The sequence below is a fragment of the Cariama cristata genome, unplaced genomic scaffold (assembly GCF_000690535.1).
Source record: "Cariama cristata isolate BGI_N322 unplaced genomic scaffold, ASM69053v1 scaffold6297, whole genome shotgun sequence".
NCBI lineage: Eukaryota > Metazoa > Chordata > Aves > Cariamiformes > Cariamidae > Cariama > Cariama cristata.
This window is the reverse complement of record NW_009626986.1, coordinates 27,175-41,696: the sequence shown is the minus strand read 5'-3', so window position 1 is coordinate 41,696 and position 14,522 is coordinate 27,175. Positions and strand designations below refer to the sequence as shown.

General features: G+C 38.9%; 1 protein-coding gene across 1 annotated transcript; it reads left to right on the top strand.

Annotated features, from left to right (window-relative positions):
* Positions 1-1,138: 1,138 nt before the first annotated feature.
* MTRF1 (mitochondrial translational release factor 1) lies at positions 1,139-13,099 on the top strand. The gene is made up of 9 exons (XM_009704257.1): positions 1,139-1,591; positions 5,543-5,634; positions 6,486-6,567; positions 6,797-6,904; positions 6,996-7,168; positions 8,354-8,471; positions 9,653-9,789; positions 11,452-11,550; positions 12,873-13,099. Exons 1-9 carry the CDS (start codon positions 1,156-1,158, stop codon positions 12,993-12,995), a joined length of 1,368 nt encoding a protein of 455 aa, XP_009702559.1. The 5' UTR covers positions 1,139-1,155; the 3' UTR covers positions 12,996-13,099.
* Positions 13,100-14,522: the final 1,423 nt, after the last annotated feature.

The following is a 14,522-nucleotide window of genomic DNA, read 5'->3' as shown; positions in this document are numbered from 1 at the left end:
GTGTGTGTTTCAAGGAGATCCTGTTGCAGAAGTTTCATGCTCTTGATTTTCTCTGAGTTCACTTTTCTTGTAAAAATCAGTAGACAGATGGGATTGTGGCACTGTCAGAGATATTAAGGAGTTATTAAGGAGATATTAAGCTTGTTTATTTGTTAAGCCTTTTCTGTGTGAGTAGTCCTAGAATACGATTGATTTCAATTTAGTCATCTTGGTAGACTCTTGCACTCCAATACAGATTTTTAGAGCACGCTAAGAATTCATAACATAGTTTGCAATGTTGATGATACAAAATGAAGAGGAAAAGATCTTTCCTAGTGATGCCAAGGGAAGCCCGTGTCCTGCAAAACTGTAGGCCAAGTGTCAGAAAAATACAGGGGGTGTGTTTCAGAGTACCAGCTTCTTACTTTTTGGATGGAAACTATTTGTGTCACTTACCTGTAAATATATCATGGCAAGGAGTACACAGGGGATATAAAGCACTGTTCCCATGTCTTACTCACCCGTATATGTACTATGTAATTTCTTGCAAGTGTATTGCAGTCCTGTTGACTAATCCGTTGCAAGGTCAGCTCGATGTTACTAATGTCTTCCTGCCGAAGTTATGTCTGGTTATGGTAGTGGGTATAATTTTGCACGTAATTCTGGATATTTCATACATTCTCTGGATAGAATTCTGTACCTCTAGTATAGATTTATCTTCTCTCAACAACAGTTTTCTTTCGCTGGTGAGGCATGAAATGGTTGGATTTTTCCAACTAGTATAGATTTATCTTCTCTCAACAACAATTTTCTTTCGCTGGTAAGGCATGAAATGGTTGGATTTTTCCAGTGAGACATATGGCAAAATGAAGCTGTTGTCTGTAAAGCTGCATCTACAGTAGCTTTTCCACAGCATAAGTGAACTGGGGAGGTGAGGGAAGCCCTCAGTCAGTACAACAGTGCTGATAAGAGTTTCTGGTTTAAACCAGGACTGAAACAGGAATAGTTTTGTCCATGACAGTTGCGTTTGTGTCGGTTTTATCAAGAACAGGATTTGGGCTTGATACAGTTCTTGTGTTTTTTGTTTTTAATAGAATGCTGTCTTTTTGTAGATAATAACACTGGTCCATGTTCTGTCTACTTTTAATTTCAGGTGGTGGAAATATAAGAAACAAAATGAGACCTTTCCAAAGCGTCTATCTTTTCAAGAGCCTGCTTGCCAGTTGCTACTGTCATGGTCAACTTCACAGCTGTCTTCTCCCTCCTGTTGCAAAGAAGATAGGTTACATGGTGGGACTGCACAACTGTGGATTTTGGAGGCCAAAATCTTTATTGGACACAGCTAGATTCACTCTGTCTTTTAACAGTCAGCATAGGAAAAAACATCAGGATTCTCGAGCATTGTGGAAGCATGAGGCTGTGCAGAAGTATCTGGAGACTCTAAGCAAGGAATACCAGCAGGTTAGTCATCTGTTAAATGTTGACTCAATAAATGACTTTGAGCAAAGAACCCTGAGGAGGCGATGTGCCAATCTGTCCCCTATTGCAGCTGCATTTCAAGAAATCAAAGAGGCTGAAAGAGAAGTTCAGGAGTTAGAAGCTATGTGCAGAGGTAAGGAGAACACATCTACTTACTTGTTTCAAAACAGTAGCTTTGCTTGCCATAAACTTCATTGCCCAGCCTTTGAGGAAAGCTTTTAAATTAAGCTGGTCCTGCCTGGTCCTGGGAGCTTGCCTGCTGCTAGGGCTTTCTGCATCCAGCCACATCCTTCCATTTTTCATCTCGCCTCACTTCAGTTTGAGGTCTTAATACGGCCAATTTGGGAGAGTAGGGATCATCTGGAATCTCAGGGCTATCCATCTAGCAGAAATAGTTTGAAAATGTTTGGTTTTGGAATCTCAGGGCTATCCATCTAGCAGAAATAGTTTGAAAATGTTTGGTTTAAGTCTTTCTTTGGCAGAACCAAGAGCAGTGTGAACTGAAGGAAAAAAATCTAGTGAGCCTAACACATTTGATAGATGCAGATTTCACCTGTGTTATTTAAAATGGGATTCTATCTAGCCATTTCATTGATACTTGTTGAGCAAATTACATGAAGTTTCTTTACGCCCTGAGTTATCAGCTTCCAATTTAAATGGCAAACGCTAATATTTCTTTGAAAATATTTGAGGAGTCCTTCAAGGACTAAAAATGGATGGCTGCCTAAGAAGCTGCTGCTTTTCAGTACTCTGCTACAGTAGAAGTTGGAGTGAAAAAGAATTAAAAATTGTCACTGTTTTTGATACCATTCCAGAATAAGAAAGTTCACAGGGAGTAGAAGAATTTACAAAATAAGTAATAGTGCAACATTTTGAGGAAAAAAAAAATGTTAGAAGTGTGAGGAGGTGCACACAGTAGGAAAAAAAAATTTCATCCGTTCTGCTACACTGATAAGTATTAAGTCAAGAGAGGGAAACATTGGCCTAGAGAGAATGGGGCTTATGTTAAAGAAGTGAAGCAAGGGAAAAGCAAAGGACAGGAGAAATGGGTAACCAGTGGTGTAAAGGGAAGAGGGTGAAAGTTCATGGTGTTTTTCAGAGAGAGAACCAATGGGTGTTGACAAAACATCAAAAAACATATTGAAATAAAACTGGTAAAAATGTAACTTGTTTAGAAAGGTAGAAAGGTAGAAAACATTTGTATTCTTTAGTTTTAGAAATAAATAGATGTTTGTGCTTTTGGAAAAAATGCTGGTTATTGAAAATGTTTTAATCCCCAACCCTCTCAAGTTCTCTTCAGTGGAGGAAGATGAAAAGGAGTGAAGGCAAGGAGGGACAAAAATTTAATGCTGAAAAAGAAATGTTCTTGAAAGAATTAGAAAGTATTAAGAAAACACTGGAAAATTAATACTTCAACTTAAAAAGGCTATCTTTGGATCAAGTAAATACAATGAAGAATTTTTCTAATTTCATAAATTATGATGTGGATGAATGGAGTGAGTTCTAGTTGAAAGAAGGGAAAAGAAAAGAATGAAAGAAAATTACAGCAAAGAAGTTAGTTAAATGGAGCCAAATTTTTCTCTGTCTTGTTTATCATGTGGCCAAGTTAAAACACAGATGTTACCTTCATATGACTGCTCCTTGTTTTCCGTTTAGCGCCCTAACTGACCCTCTTCTCTGTCATACCCGAATTCCTCACAATTTCTATAGGACTTTATATTTGCAACACTCAGTCAAGCAGAAAAATATTATTTCCTGGTTTGCCATGGGTGATGTGAGTCATGGGATAGATTAAATGAATTCTTAAAGGTCAGTTTTGCAGGGAGGTAGGAATGGGACACCAATCCTTTGAACCTTAAGCTTGTTGGTCACCACCAGACCATTCTTTCATCTCTGCTGACAGTAGTTAACTTGGTACTGTTTATCTAACTAATCGATAATGATGCTTTTTGGACCAGCTAGAAGCCCTTGATTCAGTAACAGCTGTAGGTTGGAGTTGTGGCATACTGGTAGGGAAATGTATGCAGTTCTTGCCTTATGTACAGGAGATGACAGATTTGAGTGTTGATCTGATGTCTTTTATTTAAAGAAAAAAAAACCCAGAGCATAAATTAAAAAGTGTGATATGGAGCAGCGGCTGGTGTCCTTGCCCAGTATACAAAGCTGATTCAACATCCCAGCCTATTTAGTTCTTGAGAGTTGCTGCTGAGGCCACCAGTAGATGTGTCTCTGTGTGTTAGCTGCTGTGAATGGGAACCAGGCTCCAGATGCCCAGAGATGTGGAGCCTGCGATCCTTGTGCCTGTCTGCCTTTGAGATCCCTGACGCCTGCCGCAGAATCCAGAGCTCAGACGACTGGTCATGCAAGCTGAGGAGATGCATTCAGCTTTTGAGTGTCCAGTTTTATGCTGCATCTGAGGGAAACCTATGGTTTCCGTGCTGGCCACAAGATGTGAGACTTTCTTCTCCTCTTTGTTGCTTTCTTCCCTCGATCTCACTCCCAAAGCTGTCTTCTCCCATTACCCTATTTGTGCTGGTAATAGTCTGGTTGTAAATTAAATCTAGTTCAGCTTCACATGGTAAAATACATGCATTTATTTAACTAGACCTATTTTTTTCTTTCAGTGAGTTGAACTGGTTTACTTTCCGATGAGATGAGTGACAGAGCCACTCCTCAGCTGGTAGAGCAGTGGGAAGAAAGATGGAAAGGAGAGGGTGCTCCCTATTTTCGCAGTGGCAGGTTTTCTGCTTGACTCCAGCTGTCTGCTAAGTTTCTACGTAGTGTATAATCTAATGCTAACTGATCAGCATCTTTAATTATTGTAAACTGGAGCCTCCATAGCAGAAAAGGTTTGGATCTTCTGCTAGCTTTACCCGAGAACGTTTCCTAGTTTGGTAGTAAGCTCTAAAATGTGGGAAGGGGCAGTCTAATCACAGAATCATCAAATTATTTAGTTTAAAGAGGACCTCTGAAGGTCTGATGTCCTGCTCAAAGCAGGACCAGTTAGATTAGGTTGCCCAGGGCCTTGTCCAGTTGAGTTTGGAATATATCCAAGGGTAGAGATCCTGCAGCTTCTCTGAGGCCCTGTTCCAGTGTCTGACCACCCTTAGGGTGAAAATAATTTTCGTAATATCTAATCAGAATTTCCTGTATTCCAGCTTATGTCTCCTTTTATCACAATATACAGAGTCTGTCTCCATCTTTTTGATGTCTTTCTGTTAGGTAGTTGTACATAACAATAAAACCTCCCCTCCCGCTCCTTTTCTTAACAAACTGTGTTTGTTCAGCCTCTTCTCATACGTCCCTTGCTACAGCCCTTGACTATCTTGCTGGTTCTCCAGTAGACTCACTCCAGTATTTCCATGCCTTTCGTGTGTTGGGGAGCTCAAAACTGGACACAGTACTCCAGACTGTGGTCTCACATGCTGAAGAGAGGGGAAGGGAGTCTCCTTAAGCAAAGCAAAGAGTCCAAGTGAGCTCTCCCACATCCTGATGACTTACATCCATAACTCCCACATCTCAGTGACCTCTTGAATAGCAGGGGACAGAAGGTTAGAAACTGCATCATTATCTTCATACCATTACTGGTAGTGCTCACCTTAATGAGTTGCCTCCAAATTGTTGAATATCTGCGTGTTCCTGAGCAAGTCCAGAAAGGAAAAATTTTGTTGCATGAAAAATGGTAATAAGGGAAACTGAGGCACTTCTTGTCTGCAGGCACATTTTTGATGTATTTTGTCAAATCTGTTTGTGGATTTACCCCTGGCTTGTTAATCTGTGTGACACAACCATCAGTATAACTGAGAGTGAGTAGCTGTCAGGTGGGACTGGCATCTATTTGATGCAGACTTTGAGCCGTAAGGTAGAGATTGAGATACCTGCTGCTCCTTCCAGCACACCAGAAAAATATCATTTAGTTAGCAATATGCATTGTGGCTTGGGCTGCTTTTATTTAATATTTCATGCTGGCAAAATGCAACTGCAAGCTTTTATGTGCTGCAATGCATGTCTTTGGACAGCTGTATTACAATTTACTCTAAGCTAGTGAGGTTGCCTAACATCTATTCATGTTGTTGGAATTTAGAGCTAGACAACAGAGATGAGAAACAACTTCTAGAGCTTGCCTTAGAAGAGAAGGAAACCCTGGATAAAAAAATCAACATGTTGTGCAGAAAGGTGAGCCTGAGGTACAATTACACAGCTTTGTAAATAAAGATGTCAGAAAAATGTTCCTTTGTGATCTTACCAGTAGACTCTGACACTTGCGTTTAATGAAACAGAAGTCCAGCTTCTGTATTCACCCTGAAAAGAAGTGGCAACATTAATTATTAGTAAGCTTCTTACTGACAATTGTGTCTTAGAAGCTTATTGTTTTAGTCATTTTTGCTTGCTTGCTTGTGTGTCTGCAGATGCTGAAAGGGATTAAAAAAATGATGAGTCTGTACTATTGAGACCTGACACGACATCCTAGTAACTGTTTGTGGCAGCGGAGCATGCATTCTTGAAAGATTTCTGATTGGAACTTGCAGTCTTTCATTTTCTCTTCAGCTGACAGCACCCCACGAGTGGGGAAATTAATTATAAGCGGAGAAGCTGAAACCATGCAGTGGAGAAGTCTATGTTTGGGCTCATTTCTAAGTTCAGATTGAAATAATATGAAATGGGACTTTCTGAAAAATAAGATTAATGTAAAGATTGGCTGGGTTATAGTTAATAACTTTGTGTTCATAGGTAGTTGGGGCTGCAGTGGGTGATCTGGCACCCGACTTTGCAGGATTGAATTTTCAGCTAGCTTTCCTGTGGATGCAGCAGCATGTCCCATTTCCACACTGACTGCACTGAGTCGCAATGGCCATTGAGCAGTTTTTAGTCCTACTTACCAGCTTGCCAAAAGAAATCAGTGGTTGTGTGCACTCGAGCTGTGGCAATTGTGAAGGCCGGCTGTAAATTTGATTAAGAGAAGACACATGAAGGAGAATAAGGAAGATGAAGGAGATAATGACTTTTTTTTTTTTTTTCATTTTCAGCTTTTCCAGCTTCTAGTGCCAAAGGAAAAATATGATAGAAGTCCTGTCATATTAGAAGTGACAGCTGGCAGAACAACAGGAGGTCAGCAAAGTCCCTACAGTAAAGATTACTTCAAACCTCCATCCAACTTTATTAAACCTCTTATGGGTTATTCTTAATGCCTTTTTATACTTTAATGGTATAAAGTAATACTTTCTAAAGAAGAGTTAATCTGTCTAATGACTGTGCTTAGAGTTGCAGCTAAATCTAAAAACTGATGACTGCCATTTTGTGAACTGCTATTTATGTTGTAGCGCCTTTATATTTTTAGGAGACATCTGCCAACAGTTCACTAAAGAAATGTTTGAGATGTACCAGAACTATGCAGATTATAAACGTTGGACCTTCGACATTGTGAACTATACACCAGCTGAGATAGGTACAGTAGTTCTTCAGACATTCCACCAAGACAATGAAATTAAAAGCAGTGTTCCTGTGCTATATTTGTCACACATTACTTATCTCTCTAGGTGGCTTGCATCATGCCGCTGCTCATATTTCGGGAGATGATGTCTACAAGCATCTGAAATACGAAGGAGGGACTCATCGAGTCCAGCGAATCCCTGAGACGGGCCTGTCATCAAGAATGCAGCGTATTCATACTGGGACAATGTCAGTTATTGTCCTTCCTCAGCCAGAGGAGGTAAACTAACTGTTAATTAGGATGGTAAGGCGGTGTATCCCTGCTCACCCACTTTGGCATTGGAGTAGGTGTTATTTAAAACCATGTCACTGTTACTGTTTTGGGATTTTATTGATACCCAAGTGCTTTCTGCAAGTCCCAGAAAGTGAACCACAAGTTCTCTGACTCTGCAAGGCAATAGCCTTGACTCTGTACGTTACGAGTTTAAATGAGTCATCAGAAGCAACTTTGCAGAGATTTGCTGTTGCCTGCAACAGCATGTAAATCAATGATTGTTTCAGTGAGTATTCCAGCCCCAACACACACACTGCTGACTGCTATGAGTAAGCCAATTTTAAATTACGTCATGTATTAAGACAGGGAATATATCCAAGAAAATATTCAGTGTTGCATAGTAATGTAGTTCGGCATGTCCTTTTGATTTTTTTGATTTCATTTAAATTATTGATGTCCTTGTCTGTTAAATCAAGGACAGTCTGCTTTGAATTTGAATGAGTGAGTGTGTTGGCTAGTCTTTCTGAGATCTCACTGATACTGACAGTTCTCACTTAAACCAGCAATTTACACACAAAATAAACAAAACTAGGTCCTTTTTTTTTTACACGTTATCCTGCTTCCTTGTAATGCTTTCCTTGCAACATTGATCAGATCTGAATGTTCCTTTCCCATCCACTGAGCTCAAACTATGGTCCAGGTCATCACGGACTCATATTTCCAATGCTGCAATCCTTACTTGGATCTGGATACACCCATTTTTTCCTCAGTTAGATGTTTTAAAACACTGTTGTGAGAATCATTCCGGCTTGGCTCATGGACAAGATCCTTGCATTGCTGTTCCAAAGCAGTTTTTAATTATTTGCTTATTTTTCTTAGTCTCTTTGCCAAAGCTAGAGGTTTTACAAAAAGTTGTTGATTTTGTTTCATTTCACACACACACACCTTGTTTTGTGAAGGACCTGGACTGACAGTTTGAAAAAATAAGTGTAATATTTAAAGCATCACTTGCTTTGCAGAGATATTTGACACTGCATTTTTTTTGAAGTATAATAATTATAGCTGTTACGCAGGAACAGCTGTAAAGGAGCAATTTTTTGAGAAGTGAATTTTTTTTTTTTTACACTGACTATCATTGACATTCAGATATTTTTAGAATGAGCAGAAAGCAGTAATTTTCTTTGATTCTAGGTTGATGTTAAAGTGGATCCCAAAGATTTGCGAATAGATACATTCAGGGCCAAAGGAGCTGGAGGGCAACATGTTAACAAAACTGATAGTGCTGTGAGAATTCTGCACCTCCCCACAGGTAAGTCTGGCTATATTTCATATTTCTAATCACCCAAAATCTATATCCTAAAGAGAAGCTTGTGATCCTGCAAGTTATCTCTTAGAGTGAGCTTGCAGAGTTATGCCTTATACCAGAAAAAGCAAGTAGCCCCTTCTGGTTCAGCCCCTCTTCTAGCAAGGCAATGTGTGAGAAAAGCGATATGTACCAGTAGCACAAAGGTCAGCAAGTCGCTATTACGCCAGTTTTGTTTTTGGAGAGTGTGTTTAATGAATACACTGTCTTTGAAGGATGAAAGAACAAATGGAGGGTGACAGGGGTGGGATGGAACATGTAAATAATTTGTGCTGTGTGCTCTGTACCTTCAGGAATAGTGGCCACTGGCAAACAAGGGTGCGCTTTGCCTAGCTGGGACCTGTGTAGTGACATGACTGTTTTCATTCAGTACTAGATAATGCTATGATATGTTGAATAGGAAGGAAGATGTATGCTGATGGGAAGGTAGTGTATAGACTGGACCACTCTGTCTTTCTCAGGATTTGTTTTTATTGAAATTCAGTGGGTTTCTGTCTGTCCAGATGCAGAATCTCTTTAGGCACAGGAAATTCCAGTAGTGACCTGAAAACAGCTGTTTCCTATATGCCCTTTTATTTCAGAAATGAAATGAGAAGCAAAAATAAATACTAAATTTCTTCTAAAGACTTTTATTTTACTTTATTTCATTATTCATAATTAAGCTCAAGACTCACCAGTATTGTTTAGACACCCTTCTTTGCTAGAGAAATGAATTTTCCAGTCTCCAAGAACTTACCTAATGTAGGACTTTAAAAACTTTTGTTACACTGTTTTAAACATGCTTCTGTAGACTGTGCAAATTACATTTTTAACATGTGGTAGCTGAGTGGAGTGAACCCGTTTTCTGGAGGCAGTGTCAGCAACTTGTTTGCTTCATGAAATTTTAAAATATCTCTGACTTTTCTGTAGCACTGAACAAAGCCCCTGGTGCAGCTGTGAAGAGTTTAAAAACATAGTAATGGTTCTGGCCAGTGTGTTAAAATGACTTTTTATCCTACAGCTGAAAGGCCCTACAAACCAGCACTCTGGAAGGTTTCATTTGCCTAATGTGTTAGAATTAATTTAGCTTGTTTGTTCTTTGTTATAATGGGCTTTTGATCTGAGCTCTCTTGAATCCCTCTGTAAAGGACTAGCAGTTGAGTGCCAGCAGGAGCGATCACAGCAGATGAACAAGGAAATAGCTCTGCGGACACTGAGAGCAAAGCTGTACCAGCAGATCATTGAAAAACAACTAAATCAAGAGCAGAGTGCCAGAAAACTGCAGGTGAGAACATAGGATTGCTGAAATTTGGAGAGGGTGCTCTGTTGTAGATTTTTGAGTGACAGTGACAGAGCAAGTGAGTGTGTGTGTCTGACCAGGTGTGCTTACAAATGAGAATCTTGTATTTTAAAATGGTAAGTCTGTTTTTTTACTGATCCCAGTTCAATGCTATTGTAGACTTCTCAGGCAATGAAAAAGAGACATCAACTGGAGCTGGAAAGAAAAGAGTCAAAAGACTAGCTGGAATTATCCAAAAGGCAACACTCGACGTCATGTACTGAATCCCCTGTTAAGGCCAGAGTTACACAAATAGAGCAGCAGTAAAAAGTTATTTTCCATGAAAACTAGGATTGGAAGTTCCCAAAGTTGTATTTTAACCTGTTTCTAAACCAGAATATTTGATAAGACCATACAGAGCTTTTGAAAGAAAAGTGTGTGAACAATACTGGCACTACACAGCTTATTTATATATATAAAAAGTATATTTTTGTATATATATAAAATAAATAGAATAGATATATATAAAAGGTAGACGTTTATTTGATACGTTGTATGTAACCTTTTAAGGAGGAAACAGCTTCCGTAAAAGAGTTACCTCAAGTTATGCTGCAAAGTGTGCTTTTCTCTTGGAATGTGCTAGCATTCTTTTCCCATTCTTTGAGTATTTTCCCATTTGTGGTGGAAACTTCAACAGTGATCGACAGGAATAAAAATATTTCAGAATTACAGAATTATTTAGTACTCCAGAGTTTCCAGTTTAGCTATTTAATGGCTAATTTCAGGTTGTATTTAAGTGTATTGTTCCTGCAGGTTATTAACACAGTCATTGTAAGCGGTGAGCCATTTATCTTTTGTTATTAATTTTAGCTTGAGAACCTTCAAAGCTCCATGAAGGACTTAGATGTACATTTGTATGAATACTGCAGAAAATCAGACAAAAGTAAATTACCTTTCCTAATATTTCAGAATTTATTCAATAAATTCCTTGTATTGAAATGTACATGTTGACTGCAGATGAAGTTTTCAAAAAAGCCCATTGAAGAAGACACCCATTTCTCTAAGCAGTTTTTAGTGTTTAATTCTCTATTTTGATAAAGCGTTTAACCACACAACAGTGCTATGTTTGGATTTCTGCTTTAAAGCTTTTAGAATTGGTTGCATTCTTGCACTTTACCACTAGAGGACTACTCTTCATATTCGTAATTTACTCCTCTTTCAGTGCTAATTTCAAACAGCCAAACGTTAGTGGAACTGCTTTGCCACACATTGACTGTGCTGCTTCTGTTATTAATGGTGCCTACTTTCATTATCTTTTGTGGGAGCTACAACACCCCAAAAAAGAAAGACTCGTACATTTTTGAACTGGGATCTTGTATAGACTCACCTCTTGCTTTACATCACTTTTGAGAGTTAAGTCATTCTTCCAGCTACAGAGCTGGAACTGAAATGTATTGGAGGATCTAAAAACTTGGTCTGTTATACAGAATCACAAATAATACAGTTTAGTAATGCTACAATATTTAAAAAAACCCCATATGCTAAGCCAGTGACCACTAAAGATCCATTAAAGTTTATTCTAGGTATGCTGTGTTAGAGTAGTATTCGATTTTTTTTTTTTTTTAAAACAACAGTATAATAGAATTTGGTTTTGCTGCTTCACTACAGTTGGGAACAAGAGCCCAGTCAGAGAGAATTCGCACTTATAACTTCACCCAGGACAGAGTCACTGACCACAGGATCTTGTATGATGCACGCAATATCAAGGTAATGGTTGCTTATGAGAGTATGTAAAGCTAGATACTTATGTGTACCATAAGAAGAAAAAATTAACTTAGTGAAAACAATTGAATGTATGTGAGCAAATCAGATAGCCAGTTGTGCTCTGACAGAACATCGTTGATTTAGAAAGTGCTTTCCTGCTTTGTTGTAGAGTAGTGTTTAAGATGGCTAGCACAAGGTATAACTCGCTGGGCTACTTCTCTATGTATTTGTCTCCTACTGTGTGATGAAGGCTGTAGTCTTCAGGGAACCCTGTGAGTCTCTTGGCCAAACTAGGCAAGTGACATTTGAGATTCTTGAAGCTTAGTACATCCAAAAGAAAAACCTGATGTGAAGGACTTTTTTTTTTTTTGTGAAGCCATACTTTTCTCCTCCTAATGCCAGAGTGAAGAAACAGAAAAACTTTTTCTTTTATGTTTGCCTCGCAGGCCACAGTTAAAAGAAACTGAAACCAAATGCTTTCATGTTAAGATTGCCTGAGATCTTATTTCTGAGTAAATATCTTCCTACAGTTTGAATCGTATTTATTGGTTTTGGTTTTTTTTTTACAGGAAAACAAATACCTAATAATGCTTTTTTGTGTATTAAATTTATGAAAATGTTTTGAATTTTAAGACAAAGTTTAGGGTGACCCTTCAGTATTTTGGCTTAGGTATTCAGTTTACTCTGAGTGCTGTTGCATAAGGAGCAACACTTTTTGAACTGTATCCACAGGTGTCCTGGGTGACTCGAGAGAACACAGGGCATGCGGAATATGGAACAGTTCATATTTAATGGAGTGGGAAATAGGTACACAAACACCATGGTGGAGGAGAATGGAAAGAAGTTCCACAGTTGCATAAAAATGACTTTTGTTAGTTGAGCTTTTTGGTTACTTAGCATTGGGAGGTCGTTACTTTCTTGAGTGAAACTGGAACCATAAACTGCCTAACAAAAGTTAGTTGAGCTTTGCTGGCATGAACAACAGTATTTGGACTAGGTTCTTCAATCCCTGATTGTTCTTGCTAGGTGATTTTCAGGTAAACACATGGGTTACATGAAAGCATGGCAGGAAGCCACCAGTAGCTCCTTTTTTTGCTGCCCAGAATCAACATGCTTTTCACAGGCAGCCAGCCGAAGTCCCACTGCTGTGCACCACACCATGTTGCCTTCACATGGAGGAGACGCACAGATGAGCAAGTGGATGCACCGAGATAAGACTCCGGGCAAAGTGCATTCCAGGAGCTCTTTGTTTGAGTAGTCAGCATTTCAGAATAGTGCTGATGTACAGTCAGTAATGCTTTTGTCTGTTTTCAATTTTTTCATAGGAAATTCTGAGTGGGAAAGAAGCACTGGATAAGCTCATCAACAGACTACTGGAGTTTGCAGAGATAGAGGCTGTCACTGAATATCTAGAAAATTTGCAGACTTTAGAAGGAGGAGGCTGCTGAAGACCTTGTGTAGAGTTGAAGCAGAAATGTTATGTTCTGTAGCAAAATGAAACAGGTGCATTTCTTAGATAGTAGGTTGATTAAAATCCATGTTTCTATTTTTCCGTATGTGATACTAGTCTTTTTTGTATTTTGGTGCAAATAGGTTGAACTTATTACAGCAGCCCTAGCAGAAAAGAACAAGCTTGGAGTACTGTGTGCACATACCTTCTGTCTTGGCAGCATGGCTTTGTTAAGCCTGTACTTCTCTTGACCATACTGCAGCTAGAAAGATAGAGAACCGTGGTGATGGAGCAGAAGAAATACCACATAGCCTATGTTTTGTTTTGGGGATGGGAGATGTTCCTCTCCAGGTGAAAGAACCTAAGCTCCCCAAACATACTCTAGAATCTGGCCCCATAAATACTACTTATTTTTATCCCTTGGTTGGGTGAGCTTCCTAAATGTAGTCCCTTAAAAATAACTCTGTATTATGATGCTTTATTTTTTAGAGTGAATATACAAAAGCAAAGGGAGCGATCTCGGGCAAGGGGCCAGAATCTTAAGAGAAGCCTGTCAGCTTTCTTCCAGCCATTCTTGGGTCAGCTTAGGGTGGGTCTGGACCACATGCTGCAGTGGCATGTAAAAGTACATGTTCTAGTTTCAAATTAAGTTGATGAGAATCTGGAAGGAGTTCAGCAGTGATAACAACCAGCTCCCTGCTTCTTGGCAGAGAAAATGAGTTCATAGCGGAGATGCATTCCAGCAAATCAGGTAGCTTTGGAATTCGCTTTCTGCCTTGATGTCTTTGGGAATGTACGCCTGTCCCTGAGGGCGATTCAAATACCTATAGAGCATACTCGGCTTTAGTAGGACTTGCGTTCATGTTTTCACCTAAGCGCATGTTGTGCAGTATGCTGACAGGCACGTGTGCGTAGGCAGTCAGTAGTCATATGCAGCGATGCAGGAACACTCACGTGTTTAAGGTTACACAAAAATATGCAAGTGCTCTGCTGATCTGGGTTCTCTTTTTATACTGCTCTTCCCAGGTCATGCTGTAAAGCTGCTCTGCACAATCTTTTGCATGTGAAGAATCAATACGATTTAAATTATATCTGGTGGTTGATTTATATTTGCACATTTATTTTGTAATCATGAATGATGCAGGACTGAGAAATTGTCACTTATTTTAAGAAAAATAATTGTTCTTCTAAATGGTGTCATTTTTACTACTGCACATACAACAAACAACAGTTTTAACTTTATTCAGCTATATTAAGAAAGACAGAATTTGTACCAGGAAGAAAGCATGAAAACTATACTCAGTTTCTCAGTTCTAGAATTATTTTTCAATTCTTTTGTGTGTTTGTACATTCTTATCAGCAAACTTTGTCTGACAATTTTTGACTTGGTTCCAACACTTTAATTACGAAAGCTTTTTGGGTTTTGTTTTTTGTTTGTTTGTTTGTTTTTTTTAATGTATAGCTCTGTAAGTCAATCAGGAAATATATTACTATGCAATTTAAGAGTCATTTGCACACTTGAACT

Coding starts and splice junctions, on each gene's coding strand:
- MTRF1 (XM_009704257.1), top strand. CDS start 1,156: ATGAGACCTTTCCAAAGCGTCTATCTTTTCAAGAGCCTGCTTGCCAGT. Junction 5,635..6,485: donor TCAACATGTTGTGCAGAAAG/GTGAGCCTGAGG, acceptor TTTCATTTTCAG/CTTTTCCAGCTTCTAGTGCC. Junction 11,551..12,872: donor ATGATGCACGCAATATCAAG/GTAATGGTTGCT, acceptor ATTTTTTCATAG/GAAATTCTGAGTGGGAAAGA.